Raw genomic sequence first — 25,389 nt, forward strand, 5'->3', positions numbered from 1 at the left:
AAATAATGTAGCACATATTTAGGTTTCTATACTAGGAAAAATTTCCTTCAATAAATGTGAAATAAAGACATTTTTAGACAATCAAAAATTAAGAGAATTCGTTGCCAGCAGGATAGCACTAAAAACAGTCCCAAAATGGAATTCTTCAACTTGAAGAAAAATGATTCCAGGCAGAAACAAGGAATGCAGGGAGGGTCACACCTGTCAGAATGGCTAAAATTGACAACACAAGAAACAACAGGTGTTGGTGAGGATGCAGAGAAAGGGGAACCCTCTTGTACTGCTGGTGTGAATGCAAACTGGTGTAGCCAGTCTAGAAAACAACATGGAGCCTCCCCAGAAAAGTTAAAAAAAGAACTATCCTATGATACAGCAATTGTACTACTAGGTATTTACCCAAAGGATACAAAATTGCATATTTGAAGGGGTACTTGCACCCGAATATTTAGAGCAGCATTGTCAACAGTAAGTCAAAGTATAGAGAGGGCTCAAGTATCCATGGACTGATGAATAGCTAAAGAAGATGTGATATGTATATATAAATACATATTGAAAGTTTATGCCTTTATTTTGACATTGAGAACAAGATAAGTATGCCTACTATCACTACTTCTATTCAATATTGTAATGAAAGTGCTATTCAGAACAATAAGGCCAGAAAAAGTTAAATGAAAGTGTGTGTGTGTGTGTGTGTATAAAATGACAAATAAAAATACAAATATACAGTAATTATGTTAAATGTAAATGTATAATGTTTCAATTAAAAAGACTATCAGTAAAAATTATATATATAAAGATTAGAAAAATATATTAAACTGTCATTAGCATGTCAACATGGTTATGTACATAAAAGGTCATTTCAATAAGCCTGTGACAAACATTTAAAAAACGAAATGCATAATGCCATTTACATTAACATCATACAGTGTCAAATACCTAGGAATAAATCCAATGAAAGATATACACCCTACGCTGTAAACCACAATACATTGCTAAGAGAAATTAAAGAGCCTAAAAAAGGGGGGGCAGGGTGGAGGGGGAGAGATCCACATGTGTGGTTTGGAGGAGTCAAAATAATGAAGATGTCGATTTTTCCCAGAATGACCTATAGACTCAATGCAATATCAATCAAAATCCTAGCAGACTTTTTGTGGGAATTGACAAACTGATTCTAAAACTTACATGGAAATGCAAAGGGACAAAGATAGACATGGTACACTGGAGGTCTTATATTATCAAATACCAAGATTCATTATAAAGTTACATTACTTATGAAAATGTGATATTAGCAAAGAAGAAAAAATAGACCATGGAATGAAACAGAGGGTTCAAAAACAGATCCACACAAATTCAGTCACTTGACTAATGCAAAGACAAACTGCACTATGGTAAAGAAAAAAAAAATGATCCTTTTAACAAATTATGCTGGGCCAACTGAATACACATATGGAAAGTAATATATGTGGACTACTATCTCACACCAGACACATGCACAAAAATCACCAATTTTTACTATGAAAAATAAGATCATAAAGCTTTTAAAAGAAAACAGGAGAATATCTTCCTGATCTGGGGGTAGGCAAAGACTTCCTAAACAAAACATAAAAAACACTGGCAGTAATGTTATGCACTGATAAAATGGACTCCATTATAATTAGGAACTTCTGTTCATGAAAAGACACCACTAAGAGAGTGAAAAGGAAGAAACAGAGTAGGAGAAGACATTGCAGCTCAAATATTCATCAAAGACTGGTATCCAGAACTGGTTAAAGTTCATTAATTTATTAATTACAACTCCTACCAATCAATAAGAAAAAGGAGAGAACCCAATGGAAAAATGGACAAACGACCTGAAGAGACGCTAAATGGCCCCAAATCATGAGACGTTTGACATCATCAGTCATCAGAGAAAATGCAAATGAAAAGCACAGTGCAGCACCACTATTCGCTTTGACCGTAAGAATTGGTGAAAATGAAAAAGACAATATCAAGTCAGTACTTGTTACACTCTGAGAAAAGTTTTCTTAACAAAAAGAGAGGGGAAGGCTACACATTACTAGTAAAATATAATCATCAAATTGAATCAAATACTTTTATTTGGGTGGATATGTGTAAAATATTTGTGTGTTATAAACTCTGCCCCAATATGCTGACTTATTTTCCCCAAAGAAGAGTCTAATTTGAACCTTGAGAATGTTTAAAATAGTAGAGCTACAGGTCTACCAAGATTTGCTAATTCTAAACTCTCATTGTATCAGTGAGAAAACCAAAACTCAGAGAAAGGAAGTAATTTGCCCAGAAAGGTGCCATATTAGATGAACTTGTTTGGTATTGGTATTGTTCTCATTCAATATATCTTTAAAATGTTTTCTAAAAAATTTACACTAACTACATACACTCTGCTATGTAATCTAATGTACATGTAGTAATTTTAACACTGAAAAAAGGAATGAAACTCACAGGTCTAAGTGTAGAAGGCTATCAATCACTCAGCACCCACATACTCTTCTGAGGATTTAATTCAGCTCCTCCTGTGGGCTCACAGTCTTCTTCAGGCCTTGGGTTAAAAGCACAACAAAGCCAGATAATCTCTCCTGGCTCTGATAGGTTGAAAGGGCTGGATGAGAGCAACAATCTCTGACACAGGACATTTTGAGCTGACTTGGGAGCAGACTATTATATTACCTCTATCAATAATACAAGTGGCAACAATAATAATTATAATCGGAAAAATACTAGTTGAGGGGCGCCTGGGTGGCTCAGTCGGTTGGGCAACCGACTTCGGCTCAGGTCATGATCTCGCGGTCCATGAGTTCAAGCCCCGCATCGGGCTCTGTACTGACAGCTCAGAGCCTGGAGCCTGATTCACATTCTGTGCCTCCCTCTCTCTCTGACCTTCCCCCATTCATGTTCTGTCTCTCTCTGTCTCTAAAATGAATAAACGTTAAAAAAAATTTAAAAAAAAAGAAAAGAAAAATACTAGCTGAAATTTTAATAGTGTTTACTATAAATTAGGCCCTGTTCTATATTCCTTACATATATTAACTCATTTAATCATTCTCAGAACATTCCTAATGAAGCAGAAACTATTATTATCACTCCCATTCTTCAGATGAGGAAACCACAAGATTAGGTCAATTGTTAATGTTTCCATATTGAGTAGCTGGTGGAACTGGGATTGCAACACAGTTTGTCTGGTTCTAGAGACATGAAGTCTATGCCATCCTGCCTCTCAATGCTGTATTTCTGATCATTAAGGGCTCTTTTGACTTGGAAATCATGGCTAAACCAACGGAAGACCTTCAGGCAGGGGCTGATTTCCCAAGCTTACTTTGGGTTCTACCTGGAACCATAAGTCATCTTCAGGGATCCCTAGGGAGGCCTGCAGGGCCATGCAGGGCATCCAAGCCATAGCATCCAATGCAGGGCATCCAAGCCATGGCATCCAAGACATGCAGGGCATCAGACCATGGCAAATATAGGGGACACAAACAATGAGACTCTCTTTGGCAAAAGGAAAGGCAGGTAGGCAAGTTTGGCTTTTGTTTTTCTGTTGCTTCTCATGGAAAGGGAGTTAGTGGTCTATTAAGTACAATGAGTCGATAATGAAGTCAAACTCTACTTTTATGGAGACATAACTCTACCAAAGCCACATTTGATGGATATACTAGGGTTATAAAAAGCTGTGAAATTATCTGGCTAAACAGACTATAGAACAATTAGATGTAGAGACTAACTTAGTAATCAATTAATTTTGATACAAGACTATTCTCTTTCTTGGAAATCCTCTCAGCTTCACTAAAGGCATTCTGTTTTCCATTTACCTGTCTCATTTTGATCTAGTGAGATTTACTTGCACTTGAGCACATGGAAGAGTGACTTGTAGATAGGGACCTTCCCCGGTCCCTGGGCACCTACCTGCAATAGATATAATCTGATTACAGACACCACCAGGACACTTTGGGCAAAAGATTTTTGATTATCCTGTTACAAGTTTTTTTTTTTAAGTTTATTCATTTTGACAGAGAGAGAGAGAGGGAGACCACAAGCAGGGAGGGGCAGAGAGAGAGGGAGAGAGGGGATCCAAAGCAGGCTCCAGGCTCTGTTCTGTCAGCACAGAGCCCAATGTGGGGTTCAACTCACAAACCATGAGATCATGACCTGAATCGAAGTCAGATGCCCAACTGACTGAGCCACCCAGGCGTACCTATCCTGTTACAAGTTAAAATTTATCTACTATATGTACATTTTATTCTAGTAACTATACATCTATGTACCTATGGTTTTAATTTTTTTCCAATTTCCAGCTAAACATTTCTAATGGGAATAATTATATAATCTTGAACTCATCAATTCCATCCTTTTTGAAGATGTTTATCTTACTTGACTCCCAGTCTTAAATCTGGCAGTGAGGAGGTGGTTGAGGGGAAAGTAGAGGGCAAGTTGAAAAAAAGAAGGTGCATTTTATTTAGAAGTCTATGATTTGTATTCCTTTTTTTCCCCCCAAAATATAGCTAACTGTGAAGAAGTAAGCAAATAAATCCCTGAAGGAGGAAATTTAGCAGTGAAAGGGAAATCTGGGATCAGGTGCATGTGAAGCAAATTACACCTGAACTCCATAAACTCACCATCTGTCCAGCTTGACCAGAACTACCCAAAGGATTTCAGGAGCACAGGTTGATAATGAATTGCAAATGAAACTCAGATGTTGTCTTGTCTCAAGGAACTAAACTTACCCTTTGAAATCTGTCCAGACTCCGCAAACAGAAACCTATCCCACCATAGCAATGCATGACTCTGGTTGGGGCAGCTTTACTGATCTTTTAGATATTTTTATTTTACATAATTGATGATCACCCTGATATCCATCTAGAAAAGAGTACACAGGGGCGCCTAGGTGGCTCAGTCATTTGAGCGTCCAACTTTGGATTTCAGCTCAGGTCATGATCTCACAGTCCTGGGGTCCACCCCCACACTGAGCTCCATGCTGGGCATGGAGCCTGCTTAAGATTCTCTCTCCCACAGCAGACCTATCCACAGAAACTTGGAAGGCCAGAAAGGAGTGGCAGGATATATTCAGTGTGCTGAATCAGAAAGATATGCAGGCAAGAATTCTTTTTTTTTTAATTTTTTTAATGTTTTATTTATTTTTAAGACAGAGAGACAGAGCATGAGTGGGGAGGGGCAGAGAGAGAGGAGAACACAGAATCTGAAACAGGCTCCAGGCTATGAGCTGTCAGCACAGAGCCCGACGCGGGGCTCAAACTCACGAACTGTGACATCATGACCTGAGCCGAAGTTGGACGCTCAACCAACTGAGCCACCCAGGTGCCCCTGCAGCCAAGAATTCTTTATCTAGCAAGGCTGACATTCAAAATAGAAAGAGAGATAAAAAGTTTCCCAGACAAACAGAACTTAAAGCAGTTTGTGACCACTAAACCAGCCCTGCAAGAAATTTTAAGGGGAACTCTCTGAGGGGAGAAAAGATGAAAAAAAAAAAAAAAAAAATATATATATATATGTATATATATATATATATATATATATAAATACCAAAAGCAACAAAGATTGGAAAGGACCATAGAACACCACCAGAAACTCCAACTCTACAAGCATCATTACAGCAATAAATTCCTATCTTTCAGTACTCACTCTAAACGTCAATGGACTCAATGCTCCAATCAAAAGACATAGGGTAACAGAATGGATAAGAAAACAAGATCCATCTAGATGCTGTTTACAAGAGACCCACTTCAGACATAAAGACACCTTCAGATTGAAAATAAGGGGATGAAGAACCATCTATCATGTTAATGGTCAACAAAAGAAAGCTGGAGTAGCCATACTTATATCAGACAATCTAGACTTTAATATAAGGACTGTATCAAGAGATGCAGAAGGGCATTATATCATAATCAAGGGGTCTATCCACCAAGAAGACCTAACAATTGTAAACATTTAGGCACCAAATGTGCAAGCACCCAAATATATAAATCAATTAATCACAAACATAAAGACATTCATCGATAGTAATACCATAATAGTAGGAGACTTCAACACCCCACTCACAGCAATGGATAGATCATCTAATCAAAAAATCCACAAGGAAACAATGGCTTGGAATGACACACTGGACCAGATGGACTTAACAGATATATTCAGAACATTACACCCTGAAACCACAGAATATACATTCTTCTCCAGTGCACATGGAACATTCTCCAGAATAGACCACATACTGGGGCACAAATCAGTCCTAAGTAAGTACAAAGAGGTTGAGATCATACTGTGCATATTTTCAGACCACAATGCTATGAAACTCGAAATCAACCACAAGAAAAAATTTGTAAAGGTAACAAATACTTGGAGACTGAAGAACATCCTACTAAAGAATGAATGCACTAGCCAAGCAGTTAAAGAGGAAATTAAAAGTATATGGAAGTCAATGAAAATGATAACACCACAACCCAAAACCTCTGGGACGCAGCAAAGGTGGTCATAAGAGGAAAGTATATAGCAATCCAGGCCTTCTTAAAGAAGCAAGAAAGATCTCAGATATACAACCTAACCTTATGCCTTAAGGAGCTGGAAAAAGAACAGCAAATGAAACCCAAAGACAGGAAATAATAAAGATTAGAGCAGAAATTAATGCTATTGAAACCAAAAAAACAGAACAGATCAATGAAACCAGAAGCTGGTTCTTTGAAAGAATTAACAAAATTGACCAACCACTAGCCAGTTTGATCAAGAAGAAAAAGGAAAGGACCCAAATAAATAAAATCAAGAATGAAAGAGGAGAGATCACAATCAACACAGCAGAAATAAAAACAATAATAAGAGAATATCATGAGCAATTATATGCCAATAAAAAGGGCAATCTGGAAGAAATGGACAAATTCCTAGAAACATATAGACTACCAAAACTAAAACAGGAAGAAATAGAAAATTTGAACAGACCTATAGCCAGTAAGGAAATTGAATTAGTAATCAAAAATCTGCCAAAAAACAAGAGTCCAGGGCCAGATGGCTTTCCAGGCTAATTCTACGAAACATTTAAGGAAGAGTTAACACCTATTCTCTTGAAACTGTTCCAAAAAATAGAAATGGAAGGAAAACTTACAAACTCTTTCTATGAAGCTAACATAACCTTGATTCCAAAAACAGACAGAGACCCCACTAAAAAGGAGAACTATAGACCAATTTCCCTGATGAACACGGATACAAAAATCCTCAAGAAGATATTAGCCAACTGGATCCACAAATACATTACAAAAATTATTTGCCACGACCAAGTGGGATTTATACCTGGGATGGAGGGCTGGTTCAATATCTGCAAAACAATTAACGTGATTCATCACATCAATAATAGAAAGGACAACAACCATAGGATCCTCTCAACAGATGCAGAGAAAGCATTTGACAGCATCCTTTCTTGATAAAAACCCTCATGAAAGTAGGGATAGAAAGAGCATACCTCGAGATCATAAAAGCCATATATGAACGACCCAATGCTAATATCATCCTCAATGGGGAAAAACTGAGAGCTATCCCCCTGAGGTCAGGAATAAGACAGGGATGTCCACTCTCGCCACTGTTATTCAACATAGTTTTGGAAGTCTTAGCCTCTGCAATCAGAAATACAAAGAAATAAAAGGCATCCAAATCGGCCAGGAGGAGGTCAAACTTTCACTCTTCGCAAATGACATGACACTCTATATGGAAAACCCAAAAGATTCCACCAAAAAACTGCTAGAATTGATTCATGAATTCAGCAAAGTTGCAGGATATAAAATCAACGCACAGAAATTGGTTGCATTCCTATACACCAACAATGAAGCAACAGAAAGAAAAATCAAGGAATCGATCTCATTTACATTGCATCAAAACCCATAAAATACCAGGAAAAAATCTAATCAAAAAAGTGAAAAATCTATAAACTGAAAACTATAGAAAGCTTATGAAAGAAATTGAAGAAGACACAAAGAAAGGGAAAAAGATTCCATGCTCCTGGATAGGAAGAACAAATATTTTTAAAATGTCAATACTATCCAAAGCAATCTACATATGCAATGCAATCCCTATCAAAATAACACCAGCATTCTTCACAGAGCTAGAACAAATAATCCTAAAATTTGTATGGAATCAGAAAAGACCCTGAATAGCCAAAGCAATCTTGAAAAAGAAAACCAAAGTGAGAGGCATCATAATCCCAGACTTTAAGCTATACACAAAGCTGTAATCATCAAGACATTATGGTACTGGCACAAGAACAGACACTCAGATCAATGAAACAGAATAGAGAACCCAGAAATGGATCCACAAATGTATGGCCAACTAATCTTTGACAAAGCAGACAAGAATATCCAAAGGAAGGAATAGAGACAGTCTCTTCAGCAGCAAGTGGTACTGGGAAAACTGGACAGCGACATGCAGAAGAATGAACCTGGACCACTTTCTTACACCATAAACAAAAATAACTCAAAATGGATGAAAGACCTCAATGTAAGACAGGAAGCCGTCACAATCCTTGAGGAGAAAGCAGGAAAAAACCTCTTTGATCTTGGCCGCAGCAACTTCTTACTCAACATGTCTCCGGAGGCAAGGGAAACAAAAGCAAAAATGAACTATTGGGACCTCATCAAAACAAAAAGCTTCTGCACAGGGAAGGAAACAATCAGCGAAACTAAAAGGCAACAGAAGGAAACAATCAGCGAAACTAAAAGGCAACTGACAGAATGGGAGAAGATATTTGCAAATGACATATCAGATAAAGGGTTAGTATCCAAAATCAATAAAGAACTTATCAAACTCAACACCCAAAAAACAAAGAATCCAGTGAAGAAATGGGCAAAAACATAGATAGACACTTCTCCACAGAAGACATCCAGATGGCCAACCGACACATGAAAAAATGCTCCACATCACTTATCATCAGGGAAATACAAATCAAAACCACAATGAGACACCACCTTACACCTGTCACAATGGCTAACATTAACAACTCAGGCAACAACAGATGTTGGCGAGGATGCGGAGAAATCCTCTTTTGCTCTGCTGGTGGGAATCCAAATTGGTGCAGCCACTCTGGAAAACAGTATTTTTAGTCCTCAAAAAACTAAAAATAGAACTACCCTAAGACACAGCAATTGCACTACTAGGCATTTATCCACGGGATACAGGTGTGGTGTTTCAAAGGGACACATGCACCCCCATGTTTATAGCAGTACTATCAACAACAGCCAAAGTATGGAAAGAGCCCAAATGTCCATCCATGGATGAATGGATAAAGAAGACATGGTGTATATATATACAATGGAGTATTACTCGACAATCAAAAAGAATGAAATCTTGCCATTTGTAACTACGTGCATGGAACTAGAGGGTATTATGCTAAGTGAAATTAGTCAGAGAAAGACAAAGATCGTATGACTTCACTCATATGAGGACTTTAAGAGACAAAACAGATGAACATAAGGGAAAGGTAACAAAAACAATATAAGAACAGGGAGGGGTACAAAACAAAAGAGACTCATAAATATGGAGAACAAACTGAGGGTTACTGGAGGGGCTGTGGGAGGGGGGGATGGGCTAAATGGGTAAGAGGCACTAAGGAATCTACTCCTGAAATCATTGTTGCACCATGTGCTAACTAAACAGATGTAAATTTTTAAAAATAAAAAATAAAATTTAAAAAAATGATTCTCTCTCCCCCTCGCTTTCTGCCCCTCTCCCAGACTTGTGCTTTCTCTATCTCTCTCTCTAAAAGAAAGAAAGAAAGAAAGAAAGAAAGAAAGAAAGAAAGAAGAAAGAAAGAAAGAAAGAGTATACATAATTTAAGCAGTTGAATAGAGAGTAATATAAATTTAATAAAAGAACAGTGGGATTTGCTTTAGTGTGTTGTATCCTAAATGAAAATGTGTACTGAGGTGGAGTTGAATATCAATATAAACTTTATCTAGATAAAATGAAAGACACTGGACTCCTTAAACTAATACTTCAGAAGCAGTATTATATAGCAACCATTTTATAAGGGCCTAACATATCCCAGAACCTCTATTAGTTCTCCCTGAGCTTTAAGACGCATACAAATCACCCAGGGATTTTGTTTAAATTTTGATTCTGAATATTTGGGGAAAAGTGGCAACTACATCAGAAGCATAGTTTCTGCATCTTCCTTAAATTCACATGGAAAGCAGAGCAGCTAGAGAGCAAAACCATTTTTGAAATGTTGACCAACATTTTCAACAAAGTTAGGTGGCAAGGTGTCCCTTGAAACCTAGAAATACAAGGAAGTGGAGAGAAACCACAGCCACCATGTGACCTGCACAGTATCGGCATCTTTGTGAGAAGAAGCAGAGGGAATCAATGGAGCAATTGAAGGACCCCATAACAGAAGAACTTCAAAATGGCCCCAAATTACTTACTGAAAAGCACAGTAGACCCATTCAAGAATAGCTTCTGAAAGTATTAGGGGATCTGCCCAATCCAAAAGCTGCATGAATGCAAGAAAATCCCAGGGTAAGCCCTAAAGGGTCTGGAGCAGAATATTCCAGGACTGTCCAATACAATTTTTTGTAATGTCAAAATATTCTATGTTTCTGTACACAATAACCAGTAGCCACATGTGGCCACTGAGCACTTGAAATGTAGCTAAGGTGTCTGAGGAACTGAATTTTCAAAAGAATATTTAATTTTTTTAATGTTTATTTATTTTTGCGAGAGAGAAAGAGCATGAGTGTGGCAGAGGCAGAGAGAGGGAGACACAGAACCCGAAGCAGGCTCCAGGCTCTGAGCTGTCAGCACAGAGCCTGATGCGGGGCCTGAACTTGTGAACCACGAGATCATGACCTGAGCTGAAGTCAAACGCTTAACTGACTGAGCCATCCAGGCACCCCTCAAAAGAATATGTAAAAGCAAAGGTGAATGTATTCTTTCCACCCTATCATCCAAATATACTATCATGTTTGCAGGAAAACTCACAAAAATTTAGAAGTAAAGTTTGGGTGAATTTCGTCTTATACATACCAGCTCTTTTTAATTACTTTCTTCCAGCATTGAGCACAATGTTTGAAAGAAGATCATCTGCTCTTCCTCCTGTGTGGTGGTCCTATGTCCTCCACACCATAAAAATTTGGCCAATGGAAGAACAGAAGATGGAAGCAACAGCAAGGGGAGAGAGGAGGACAGGGAGATCACAGCGTGGTTGAGGAGAAAATGAAAGGGAAATGTGTTTTTCTTTTGCATCTTTAGCTACTCTCGGGGTCATGATCACAGATTCCATATAAACTATAAAGTTTGGGAAATGAACACGGGCAGTGTTCAAAGTTGGGGTGAGAAGGTGGATTGGCAATGGAAATGATGATTCAAGTATTCCTCCATTGTCGATTGTTATTCACTCAGCCGCTCCATAAAGGCTGGATACGGCAACAGCCTGCACCGCTTCACATTTTGATGGAATGGCTGTGCTCCAACTGCTTTAATCATCTCTGGTAGTTTCCATAGGGTCTTTTAAGATGGACAGAGCATTAGGAGTACGGAATATATGAAATTAATACAAGGCCTGCCTATCTCCCTTCTTTAGGCTCCACCAGCCTCTCCCTGCTCCAGTCTATTTTTTAACACTGTTTAACAGAGGAAACAGATAAATAAAAATCTTTAATTCCAACAGTAAGGCCTTGGGGAGAACAGTTCCAAAGTGGTGGCATCATGAGGAGCTCAGCAGACCTGCTCCTTAGCAAAACAGCCGTAACTAGTGAAAATTACCAAAACCCCCAACAATTTAATGTCAAAAATTGTCTTAAGGGCATACTGTAAATGAGGAGACATTTATTCAGAAAAAATCTATTAAGTCTCTGTAAAAACAAGAGTTTGTGGCACTTAGCCACTCCCTCAGCTTAATGTGACAAAAATTTCACTCTGAGCAAGTGTGGCCAAGAAGATGGGGTTCCCCCTTCCTCCAGAAACCAGTCATGGGCTTGGATATCTCTCCAGGAGGAACAAGCTTCTGGCATTTCTCATCTCCCCAGCTTTGTTATACAGATTAAATGCCAGGTGAGTGTAACCAAGACATTAAGGGCTCCTTTCCTCTACCTAGTTCCTACTAGTAGAATGGGGGCTCTACACCAGGAACAGCAGGCAGAGAATACTGGGGTGCCCTGATCACCTTTGCTCACAGGGTAGAGGTTCCACCCCAGAAGAGGCAAGCCAAGAAGAGAGGCTACTGCCCCTGGCCAGTACCCTGCTCATGAGCTGGAGTGTCACTCTAAGAAAAGTGGGCCATGTCCCTACCTCCATCTCCTGAGCAGTGCTCAGATATTTTGCCTAGGGCTAAGACAGGCCATAATAAGAGAGGGTTCAGAAGCTCTCCCCAAAGGGACTGATTTTATTTGGAACAGAGTGTAGGAAATTTAAGCCTAAACTCCACTCTCAGAAATGATGAAGATTTTGGTGGCAAGCAATTAAGAGGAGATTGGCAGTTTCATGAGCACAATAAGCTACTTCACCAGAGAAAATCAGGGAAAGAGATAGTTAAAAATATCCAAATTTCAAACCTGAAAGACTGGCCTCAAAAACTACATCTGCAAAGAGGCTCAAATTTAATTGGAACAGACTGGAGAGCAACCTCAAGGCATTGTTGAAAATAATAGAGAAATGAGTTGGCAATTAGTTAAGGCTAACAGCTGGGTGTAATACCAGCAGAAACAGCTCAACAGAGAGATAGGGAAAGGGACAGAGAGCCTTTCTAAAACCACGGTCATCCCAATGCTCACTGCACACGTGCCCAAGGCTATACTCTTTGAGGAATGACACTAGAGGTTTCACATTGGAAGGGAAATAGGTTTCAGTAGAATAATCAGGTATGTCACTAAGTGAATAAGGAAGCAAACAATAGCAGGGCACCTGGGTGGCTCAGTCGCTTGAGCACACAACTCTTGATATTGACTCAGGCCATGATCTCACAGTTCATGGGATCAAGTCCCATGCTGGGCTCCATGTTGACACCGCAGAGCCTGCTGGTGATTCTCTCTCTCTCCCTCTCCTTCTGCCCCTCCCCCACTCATGCACTCTCATGCTGTGTCTCTCAAAATAAATAAATAAACGTAGAAAAAAAAAGAGAGGCAAACAATAGCAAGCCTCAGAGAGGTGGGAGGAATACGAAGAATAAATATTCAGAGTTGATACAATGCATTATCTAAAATGTTCAGTTTTCACTAATAATGAGATATGCAAAGGAAAATATCCATATACAGAGAGGGAAAGCAGGAAATAGAAACTAACTGAGAGGTCTCGGATATCAGATTTACAGACAAAGACTTCCAATCAACATCATAAATATGTTCAAAGAACTAAAAGAAACCATGTTTAAATAAGTAGAGTATGATATAAATGTGACACCAAATGAAGAATATCTGTAAAGAGATAAGAAATTATATTAAAAAAAAAAAACACCAAATAGAAATTCTGTAGTTGAAACGTACCATAACTGAAAGAAAAAAATTCGCTACAGGGGCTCAACAGTAGACTTTAACTAGCAGAAGAATCAATGAACTTGAAGATAGATAGACAGATATTATACAATCTGAAGAGCACAGAGAAAAATTAAGAAAAATGAATAAAGCCTTAGAGAAGTGTGGGAGACCATGAAGCACACCAACATATGCATAATGGGAGTACCAGAAGGCAAGGAGAGAGAGAAAAGAGAAGAAAAAATACAGAAAGAAATAATGGCTGAAAACTTTTCAAATCTGAGGAAATACATCAATCTATATATCCAAGAGGCTCAACTGACTCAAAGTAGGATAAATGCAAATCCACACCCATATACACTGCACCCTAAAAATGCTTAAATACAAAAACAAAGATAAAATCTTCAAAGAAAACATTAAATAATGCTTAATAAACATTACTGGTTGAAAAATGATTGTATCCAAGTATAGAATACTATGCAAACATTTAAATGATATGTAGATATATTTTGTTAATGCAGAGCAATATTTCCTTTTGCTAAGTGAAAAAAAGCAGGTTGTAAAATTATAAACTGTATAATTTTTTTTTTGTAGTGACAAATACATTTATTTGGATAAAGTGCTTAGCACATTAACTGTCAATCACAGAGTAAGCACTCTATAGACAATTTTGGTTCTGTTGCTGCGGTTGTATTATGACCTTTAGTAAAACTGACCAGGCTGGATATTATCTCCAGATTTTATATCAGTCATTTCATGCTAGTCATTGAAAGCAGATATTAATATCCAAATCTACTGCACTTGACTGAAATGTTTTCCTACTTAGCTTCTGTTGGGTGAAAATAATGACACCAGTTGTCACTCCCTAGGAAGGCATTCTTTGCCTAACAGCTTAGTTCTAAATCCACACAAGAATTTCTCAGACCATGGGAAGGTGAGAGAAATGGGCTCTCTTGCTCCAGAGCTTCCTTCACCAAGATGGAGCTGTTGGCTGCCAGCTACTTGCAGGCCCCACATTAGCTACACGCACTGCTGCCAAGTTGGCCTTGCTTTCCTCAATCCTTCACCAGAAAACAGACTCGTTCTCCACCTTGGCCCCTTTCCCTGCCCAGTTTGGGAACACTCTCCTATGAGGATACTTTCTTAGTTCTGGTAGATCAGGCAGGTGCCAGTTCTTTGTTTTCTTCTACCTGTAGCTAAGCCTTGTCTGACATTTCTGCCCAACATCACTGAAGTCTGACTTAGAGTGTGAACTAGACTCCTACCATGTCTCTTAAGCAGCCAACCCTTGGAGCAGATCTCTGAGCAAAATCCTGAGAGCTTCACATTACACTCTGATACCCCTACTATGCCCACCATCATTCCCTCCACTAAAATTGTCCAAAGAACATAGGGGCACAAGATTAAAGAGCCATCTGGTTGCCTTTCACAAGAGAGATAAGTCCAACAATGAAATATTCTGTTTCTTTTCTGTTTAATTATAGAACCATTATTCCAATAGTATTGTCCTTTATTTGTTTCTCCTACCAAAACAATAAATTCTAACTATTCCAAGTCTAAATCAGTTTAAAGAGCTGCCCTAGGAACCCAACTCCTATATTATATTTTTTCTGTGGGGGAGAAGTGTTCAGCAACTGCTTATACAAATCAGCAGGGTTCAAAGTACTGTTCTCAATGAACCCAATTATCCTAACCTTCCAGTGTTTATAAACTTTTGGAACCTCACCCACTTTTAAGAGAGAGACTTCTCTGTACTTGATTGCTATAAATAATTGAATCCCAAAAGGTTTAACAGATTGCAGAAAGAGGATAAGGTTACAATGGGCAAACATTAACAGATGAAATATAATTAGTAGTATACCAATTCTTCATTAAGTATTATAGATATCATAAGTACAGCTATTAGTGTTAAAACAAAACACCTGTCAATTATTCACAAGTATTTCCAATTATAAGAAAATATTCCACAGTAAACATATGTTACACACTGAGATTCGGAAAACAAATTCTCAACCCCATTCAATCTATTTTTTCTGAGTGTCTCCCAAAGATTACTCATCACACTTATGTATATGCCATTATAATTAATAGTTCTCTGTTATTCTTTCCACTTTAGGTTTGGCAATAGAAATTTCATTACCAGATAAGCCTGTTTTGATTCAGCTACAACTAAGGTAATTACCAAATTCATAATAAGGTGGTTATTTGGGGTCAGGGTGATGATAAGTCCTTAGCTTGTACTTGCTGAATAGTTAATAATATCTGCAAGGAGAGCTGACCTAATGCTCACAAAAAATACATTAAAATTCTCCTGCATTTTTATATTTGGGAGGTTTTAGGTTTTTTTAAGTTTTGTCTGAGACAAATACCATTTTTATAAGCTTAAAACATTATAGCAATACTATTCTTATTATTCTATAGCCCTGTAATTCTGATATTCTTGATAATTCCTATATTCTTTATGATATTCCTATAATTCCCATATTAGGAATATTCCTATAATTCTTTATGCAATACTGATATTCCTATAATTCTTTTGCAATATTAGGAGCAGGGTTTTTTTTTTAATGTTTATTTACTTTGAGAAACACAGTGTGAGTGGGGGAAAGGCAGAGAGAGAGAGAGAATCCCAAGCAGGGTCCCTGCTGTCAGCACAGAGCTGGATGTGGGGCTCAAACTCATGAACCATGAGATCATGACCTTAGCTGAAATCAAGAGTCAGATGCTTAACTGACTGAGCCACCCAGATGCCCCTAAGAGCAGATTGTAAAAAAAGAACTACAATAGACCCAATGAAGACCAAAAGAACTGTGTGCTTTTTACTCTTCCATCTGTGGGTCCTGTTGCCCAAGTTTCTGAGGAGACATACATCTGATTCGGCAAGCAAATGTAGATACCTGACCAAAAGAGCCAGCCTTCTTGCTACATGTAATTCCAAAGGCTTAGCAATGGGCTTCATAAATTAATTTATTCTTAATTCAAATGAGAGGATGTAACATCTTCCTGACGTACCATGTAATTTTAATTATGAAGAAATTATAGATTTGAACCTATTTTTAAATGTCCAAATAATAAACAAAATTAAGTGCAAAGAGAGTTGTAAATATGCAACCCAAATCCAATCCAAAGCCCAAGATTGATCTTCTCGAACTGAAGAAAGCTACTCAAAAAAGAGCAAGAAGACTTCCTAAGGGGCATCTAGTAGTAGATGCTCGATAAAGCAAAATCTAAAGAAACTCATTCCCTGGAACATACCTTTGTGGTTTTTGTTTATTTTGTGTTTGTTTTGGGAGGAGAGTATTAGGGGAAGGTTATGATAGAGGAAAGATGGTAGGTAAATTGGAAAAGACCATCAGGGTAGAAACGGGCTAACAATGAAAAAATAAAAACCACTGAAGAATGTAGAAATGAATAATCACAAGAATGAACTGAAGGGACAGGATGGATGGCTATCTGCCATAGCCAGACCTAATGTTGACAGTGTTCTCTCCCACTTGGGAGGCACCAGAACAAGAACACGAGTAATGACCCTTGTGAAAATCCAAAGTCATATCCACTGTTGTGCTTACTTTTCCCTTGCTGCAGGAAAGGTAACTTTCTACTTTATCTTCTTTAGAAGAATGAAGTAGACATAATCTTTCACACTGCTCATCTTTGAAAGCTCAGAAGTACTTAAGTTGATTTGCATACAATAATTATTTACTTAATTAACAGGCTCTCAACTAGATTGTCCTTTCAACCCTTAACAAGCTGAAAATTATATGATTCCTCTTCAAAGAGAAGAGATTTTCCCTAAATAGGATCTATTGCTAACAATAGAATACAATTTTCCACGAGGCTTCTGTACTGAGATTTGACTGGTTCCATGACAAAGAATGAGAGATTCCTTTGGTACAAGAGCACATATAAATGGAGAAATCTCAGATGCATCTATCATTGAAAACCCAGACATTTTTTAATTTACATTTATTCTTAAAAGCTAGTATCTTCAGTAAAAATTCTTATATGCAACAAGAAGAAAAAAAATAAAGCTGTACATTCTCCACAGAAGTGGAAGCTAATCTTAAATAAAATAAAGCACAGTGTTTAGGATTATAACTACTTTATATAATAGGCTAGCAGAAATCTATCAACATTTAATGTTTATGATACATTAAGAACTTTCCCTTGTGGTTCAAGAAGAAAAAAATCCAAACTAACCAATTAACCTGTAAATAAAGAGAATTTCTAAAATTAATATAATGAAAATAGCAAGTTCGAAATCCAAAAAAACTCTCCTTTACTCTGGTCAAAGAATGACTCATACTTCAAAAATAAAGTGAGTGGATGTAGCAAGTAAATGAGCCTAAAACCAAAATGCATTGTTCTCTCAGTGCAGCAGATGTATACGTCATCAGGACTAGCCCACTGCCCACTCACCAGATGTCCGACTTTGTGTTGTAACCTTGGTGTTTCAGAGCCTCTGGACTCATGTAATGAGGAGTTCCAGTTAAAGTGGTGGCTAGATCACAGGATCCCATTAGGAGTCGAGAAACTCCAAAATCCCCTTGAAATAAAAATTAATTTTTACAAATACTTTAAAACAATGAAAACCAGCCTGGAAATTAACAACTGTCTAATTTGACAATTTTAAATATGCAATGACTCATACCATTTTAAAGGAAAAGAGAAGAAAAATAATATCTTTTAAATCACACAATGCTGGTGAATAGTTTTAAAAAACATAGCCTTAGGGGTGCCTGGGTGGCTCAGTCAGTTAAGTGTCTGACTTTGGCTCAGATCATGATCTCACGGTTTGTGAGTTCCAGACCCATGTCGGACTCTGTGCTGACAGCTGGGAGCCTGGAGCCTGCTTCGGATTCTGTGTCTCCCTCTCTCTGCCCCTCTCCTGCTCACGTTCTGTCCCTCTCTGTCTCTCAAAAAGAAATAAACATTAAAAAAAAAACACATAAACACAAAACATAGGCCTTATAGGAGAAATAAGACTTTGAGCCAGAAAAGCTAAAACTTTTTATTTCTGGAATTATGGAGAACCAGCAACTTGAAACAAAAAGCTATTTCAGGTCTGAAATAACAAACAAACAAAATTATTCTGGAAGGGCTGAATATAATGCTCTGCAATTGCACCTGAGGGGGGAGTGTTTGTTCTTCATTTACAATAAAGAAAAAATTTCATATAAAAGACCTGAGACTTTTGAAGAACACGACTATAAAAGTTTGAATCTATTAGCTTCTCTTTACTCACCTAACTAGTTACATGCTTTTATGCTTTCCCTTTCTAAGAACATCTGACAGGAATATTAAACAATCCAGTAACCATTATGAATGGAAGCATGGTTCTGAAGAACTAAAAATTAACAAATCTATTATATCAACATTTTAATTATCTGTGATAACTGCCAGTTGCTTGTGATAAAATAAGTGGAAAACCTGTACTAATTAATCAAACTAGTAAAACAAGTCAACTACTTGCAAAGTGCCTGGCATGGAGTAAGAAACTCAAAAATTATTAGTTCAATTATCAAGTACATAGCAAATGTCTTACACTTCAATTTACATCAGATACTTGGAAACAAAATAATTGGGACTTTTGGCCTCAACCAAGAAAAAACAAAAGTTTGAGAAGTTAAAAATAAGCCAGAAATTACTCTAACACTTCTAGATACGATATACTTCAATGTGATACATTTATTGATAACATCTAGAATATACTCTCCCATGTTTCTGGAATACATATTTTAAAAAATCTTACCAATTTTAAGCAGATTATTTTTCAGAAATATATTCTTTGATTTCAAGTCTCGATGAAGTATCCTCCTACAAAAAGGCAAAAAAAACCAAGATATCGAATTTTATGTAAAATATAAAATCTTTTATTTCTAACATAAGTAATATATATAGGTATATGTGAAGTGATTCACACATAAATACATATTCCCAAAGATATGTCTTTCAATGCTTAAAAGCTACAAATCCTCAGCATTTTCTAGTTCTCCTAAGGAAATAAGAGTTTAAAAAACATTTTTTAAGTGAGCAGAACTTGTAGTTGGGAGAAGAGTGATGTGGTTTAAACTCTTTCAATAGTTCACTGTGTTTCAAATTTTATTGTGTTTCTGTAGCTGATATACATAGTACTGTATGTACTAGCCATACACTTAGTGGACAGACTAGTTATCATAAAGTTTTGCAATCTACTATAGATAATCTATTACATACTATATGTTATACTTACATATAACATATTTTTGTAGAACATATAATAGTTTCATATTCTAGAAATATTATATATATATAAACTATTATATGTATTAAATCAAAATGTTCAGGTTTTATGTGTTTGTGGAAATAATAATGCTGATGGTGATATTTAATAATAGATAACATTTATTAAGTCTGACTGTATAAGCTAGCAATATAAATTATGTCAGTTAAGACTTTTGTTTCCGGAATTATGAAGAACTAGACAACTTGAAAACATTTACCTAAGAAACACCTAAGAACGAGTCATAAAGTGTACAAATATCTTCACATATGCACAGCCGAGCCTACAAGAAAATGAAACAAATTCCTGAGGCTTTATACAAAAAGAATACTGAAAATCCGAGTGGGCAGTAGGTACTGATTTCTCAGCTGCCCCAGGGGGTGTGCTAAGGTCAGCAACCAATGGGCCAGTTTTAATGGCCTCATAGAAATAAGAGCCAAGACCTTGAGTCCATGTAATGTGGAGACCCATTAGTGGTTTGTACCTTAACTGAAAGGATGACCCAAGAACACTGACTCACAAGTAAACAAAATGACAAAAAAGTTTATCTGTACAGGTCTGAACTCTGAGTGGTAAAAAAAAAAAAAAGAAAAAAATCTCTCTCTTTTTTTTCTGTAACCATACCTCTCTGCTCACTCACATTTGGGATTCAAATATGCAATAGCTGTATGGCTTCAGAAATCCCAAGCCAAGAAATTAACATAAAAATTGGTTCTCAGCTGCTTATACCCTCTTGGGGCATCTACCAGAAGCAAATGCAAACTAAGAGTCAGCAGATAACACACACTAAAATTATACCCCTGAGATTTTCAGATAAGCCAGAAGGATTCAAACTCTGAAATAAGTTTATTTTAAGAGATTAAAATCATAAAGAAAGGAATGGAAAACATAAAATAGAAACGGGATACTATCCAGAAAAAGATGATGCTGATTTGAAAAACAACCAGATAGAGGGGCGCCTGGGTGGCTAAGTCAGTTAAGAGTCCAACTCTTGGTTTTGGTTCGGGACATGTTCTCACGGTTTCTGAGTTTGAACTCCATGTTTGGCTCTGTGTGCAGATCCTGCTTGGGATTCTCTCTCTCTGTATCCCTCTGCCCCTCCCCACTCATGCTCCCTCTCTCTCTCTCTCTCTCTCTCTCTCTCTCTCTCTCTCCCTCAAAATAAATAAATAAACATTTTAAAAAAGAAAAAGAAAAAAAGAAAAACAACCAGATACAATTTCTAGGGGAAAAAATGTGATTGAAATTAAAAACTCAAAAATAAAACCTCAGCTTCAGCTATGATGGAGTAACTTTAACACTAAGTCTCCCACTTTCCATAGCTGTACAGAGAACACTGAAAAATTTAAACAATGTAAAATCTGAGTAAAATTTAAAAACAACAACAGGTCTTTGAAGACATTGGAGATCAGCTAAGGCAAACTTAGACAGTCAGCACCTGAGGAGCCAGACCCTGGAGAAAACGGAAATGCTGTGAGGTGAGCCCAACACTTGAGATTGTGTGTTCCTCTCAGGGCAGTTGACACAAGCAGAATGCTCTAGGCTAGAGCTTGCAGCACCTTCCCTTGGCTTAGAAGACAAAAATTACAGTTCAAATCTACCAAGGCAGCTAGGACTTGAGGGGGAAATTTTCCAGTAAAAAAGGGAACAAAAGAGAAGTGAGTGACATTCTGCAAGGCTTTTACCCTTGAGGCACTTACTGAACCCTAAATTGTTAGGGGAAGACAGTAAGGAGAAGGTGGCTGCTAAGAGGTTAAAAACTAAGTAGAGCTTTAAGTATATTCACAAAGATGAGGCTGGGTCTTGGAAACCTTGAAGGACTACTTCTTAGATACTGGAACAAAACCAGCCTTCACAAAGTCTCAAACCAGCCTTAAACCAACTCAGTACCCGATTAGTTCAAGGTGATCTGCCCCTACTATAACTACCACCCAGAAAAACATTAGATCCTCTCCAGAAGAAGATAATACCACCCAACATCTCTACACTATTTCATACATATTGTCCACCATTCACTCAAAAACCAGCAAAAGAAAGTAGGGAGAGGAGAAAAAGGTATGTAACAAAATACAACGGTAGAAATACATTCCCTATATTGTTAATCACAAAGGATTCAAATCATGAATTAAAACACAGAGAAACAATATAGCAGCACTCTCAACAATAGCCAAATTATGGAAAGAGCCTAAATGTCCATCAACTGATGAATGGATAAAGAAATTGTGGTTTATATACACAATGGAATACTATGTGGCAATGAGAAAAAATGAAATATGGCCTTTTGTAGCAACATGGATGGAACTGGAGAGTGTTATGCTAAGTGAAATAAGCCATACAGAGAAAGACAGATACCATATGGTTTCACTCTTATGTGGATCCTGAGAAACGTAACAGAAACCCATGGGGGAGGGGAAGAAAAAAAAAAAAAAAAAGAGGTTAGAGTGGGAGAGAGCCAAAGCATAAGAGACTGTTAAAAACTGAGAACAAACTGAGGGTTGATGGGGGGTGGGAGGGAGGGCAGGGTGGGTGATGGGTATTGAGGAGGGCACCTTTTGGGATGAGCACTGGGTGTTGTATGGAAACCAATTTGACAGTAAATTTCATATATTAAAAAATAAAAAAAATTAAAAAAAAAAACACAGAGAAACAGGACTAAACTAGTTTTTAAAAACTGATATGAAGAACTTAACAGAAGACCATGGGGGAGAGGAAGGGGGGAAAAGTTACAGAGAGGGAGGGAGGCAAACCATAAGACACTCTTAAATACTGAGAACTGAGGGTTGATGGGGGGTGGGGAGGAGGGGAAAGTGGGTGATGGGCATTGAGGAGGGCACCTGTCGGGATGAGCACTGGGTGTTGTAAGGAAACCAATTTGACAATAAATTATATTTAATAAAAAAAATAATAATAATAATTAAAAAATAAAAACTGATATGAAGAACATACTTTTTAAAAACATTTTTAAGTTTATTTATTTTATTTTGAGAGAGAGAGAGCACAAGCAGAGAGAGACGGAGAGAGAATCCCAAGCAGTTCTGCACTATCAGAGCACAGCCTGATGTGGGACTCGAACCCATCAACTGCAAGATCATGACCTAAGCTGAAATCAATAGACACTTAACCAACTGAGCCACCCAGGTGCCCCGAAGAACATCCTTTTTTAAAAAACATAAGGACAGAGGTTGAAAGCAAGAGGATAGAAAAGATATTCCAGGCAAAAGAAAGCTGGTAAAAAGAAGTATTAGGTAAATTAAGGATAAAGAGTATCAGTACATAATGAATAAAACAATAATTTATTGGGAAAATTTTTAAATTCTGTACTTGTGTGCAACTTATGACAGAAGCTTAAATACACTATGAAAAGTAAATATTAATAGAACTTTAAGGAGAAATTGACAAATCCACAATCACAAGGGGAAATTTAACATATTTCCCTCAGTAATTAATAGATTCAGTAGAAAAAAAATTAATAAGGGTATAGACTTTAACAAAACAATCAGATTTGAAAAACACAATTAGCTTGAGCTAATATACATAAACTGGATATTTTATCAAAAAACTTAAAAATGCATGTTCTTTCAGGAATACATGGAATATTTTCAAAAACTGACAATGAACTAATCCATAAAGCAAGCCTCAACAGATTACAAGAATCAGCACCATATAGTCCACACATTCTCTGGTCTCAGTGAAGTTACATTAGAACCCCATCAGATGCTTAGAACAGTGCCAGGCACTGGCAATGACTGATCAAGACAGACAAATTCTCTGTGTTTATGAAGTTTTCTGGTCAGGTAAATAGAAAACAACTAAATGAGTGTGTGTGTGTGTGTGTGTGTGTGTGTGTGTGTGTGTAGTGTCAGCTAGCTTAATGCTATTAAAACAATAAAGCAGAGCAAGGAGCTAGAGATTAACCAGGGTAAAGAGGTGCTAGTTTAGATCAGGTGGTCAGGGAAGGCCTTAGAGAAAGTGACATGGGACAGAGATGTGAATGAAGCAATGGAATGAGCCATGGTTGTGGCGGTTGTTACCATTACTGCTCATATTTCTACTGTTATTGTTACCACCAATATATCAAAAAGGAAAGTCTGTGCGAGGCTATCAAGCAGAAATGAATGATGAACTACAGGGAATAGTTGAAGCCACATCGTCCTTCCTCCTCACTCTTTATACCCCATTCCCTGCTCAAGACCCTCTGTGACCCCTACTGTTGGCCAAATCAAAGACAGCTTCACATTTGGAGTCTTCCACTTCCAGCATCCTCTTTCACCTATTTATACATCTGTAACAAAAGGCCTGATAAAGGATTTTTTTCCAATTGGTAATTTATTCATACAGAAAAATTTAATGAAGAAATAAACATTTAGTTACATATTTGAAGTACCTTTTAAAAGGGAAAAAAAACCCTCAAGAATAATTACAAGCCAAGAAAATTCAGGCTAAGAAATTGTCACATCTCTGTTGAAGCCAATAAGGCACTTGCTTTATCTTAAATGCAGCACAATGTTTCTTCCTCTATGTCACAGCTCATATTAAAATGCCTTCCTCTTTCATCTCTGCCTCTCAGAATCCTGTCTGTTTCTTCAGGACTATATTAGATACAAACCTCATGTACCTCCTTGGAGTCCCCTGACTCCCCCCTTCCTTCCAAAGATGCTGGAACTGGAGGCTAATTAGTCACTTCCCTGGGGATGCCAGGCCTTCTGGCTCCTGCTGCATCTGGACTAGGATGAAACACCACACTGCAGGATATGGAATCAAGCATTCCAATTGGCAATGTAAGGAACTAGATGACACAACCAAAAAATGCAAGGGTGTTAATTCCTTTGGAGTGGACCAGTGAGAGACAAGAGGAGAAAGTAGCTAGGCAATCCATTTCTCTTTTCCCACCCAAGGTATGTTACCCATGTGTCTATAAGTCATATAAAAATCCCTGCCAAGCAACCTGTTATCTTTCCCCAAGTCTTTGTGAAGTGATGGCTAGTGCCATAACACACACCTCTCTGCTTCACATCTTCACCTTGGTTCAATTTGTTCCTACTCTCACCATCCTGGGTCTGTACCACCTAAGGCAGATATCAGCATTTCAATCCTTGCCTCAGGCGGTGTTTCTTAGAGGCCCAAGCTTAGAAAAGGATCCACCTGTATCACTTTCTGCTAATTCTTAACCTCCTACCACCATCAGCAAGTTAGACATACTCTCCCACTTTTGTTCTTCTTTTGACACCATATTCTAAAATTGACCAATCATTCTTGCTAAATTATAAGCTCTACAAGGTCCATATCTTACCTGACTATATTATCCCCTGTAATACTATAAACTCTAATTAAATTGGTAGGTTGAACTTGATTGAATCCTTGGGTTTACATATGTCTGAACTTTTCAAACTATTTTTAATTAATATCTTTCCAAGTTAGACTATATAATTCCCCAACTTCATAAACAAAGGATGTTTTTATCAACTCATGATTATAATATGCATCAATTGTTATGATGTATCTAATCACCAGACCTATAAAGGAAACCCCTATTTGGGACCAGTATTTCTGAGACTTAGGCTTGGAACAGGGATATGGCTTTATAAAATTAAAATATGTTCTTGAACCCCTAACTTAAAAACTTTCCATGGCCCTGCACTGCTTCCAGAATACAATGTAAAA

The 25,389-nt window shown here is 37.4% G+C and overlaps 1 protein-coding gene across 3 annotated transcripts in view; it reads right to left on the reverse strand.

Moving 5' to 3' along the window:
- NEK11 (NIMA related kinase 11) overlaps positions 1–25,389 on the reverse strand; it is a 278,031-nt gene that overhangs the window by 174,820 nt on the left and 77,822 nt on the right. For all 3 annotated transcript variants that reach the window (XM_049629822.1, XM_049629821.1, XM_049629823.1), the window contains 2 exons: positions 19,219–19,283; positions 17,886–18,012 (listed from right to left, as the gene is read on the reverse strand). In XM_049629822.1, coding sequence (XP_049485779.1) covers positions 17,886–18,012; positions 19,219–19,283 — 192 coding nt within the window. The remainder of the gene's footprint in view (positions 1–17,885; positions 18,013–19,218; positions 19,284–25,389) is intronic.

This window comes from Panthera uncia, chromosome C2, assembly GCF_023721935.1.
Source record: "Panthera uncia isolate 11264 chromosome C2, Puncia_PCG_1.0, whole genome shotgun sequence".
NCBI classification, from domain to species: Eukaryota; Metazoa; Chordata; class Mammalia; order Carnivora; family Felidae; genus Panthera; species Panthera uncia.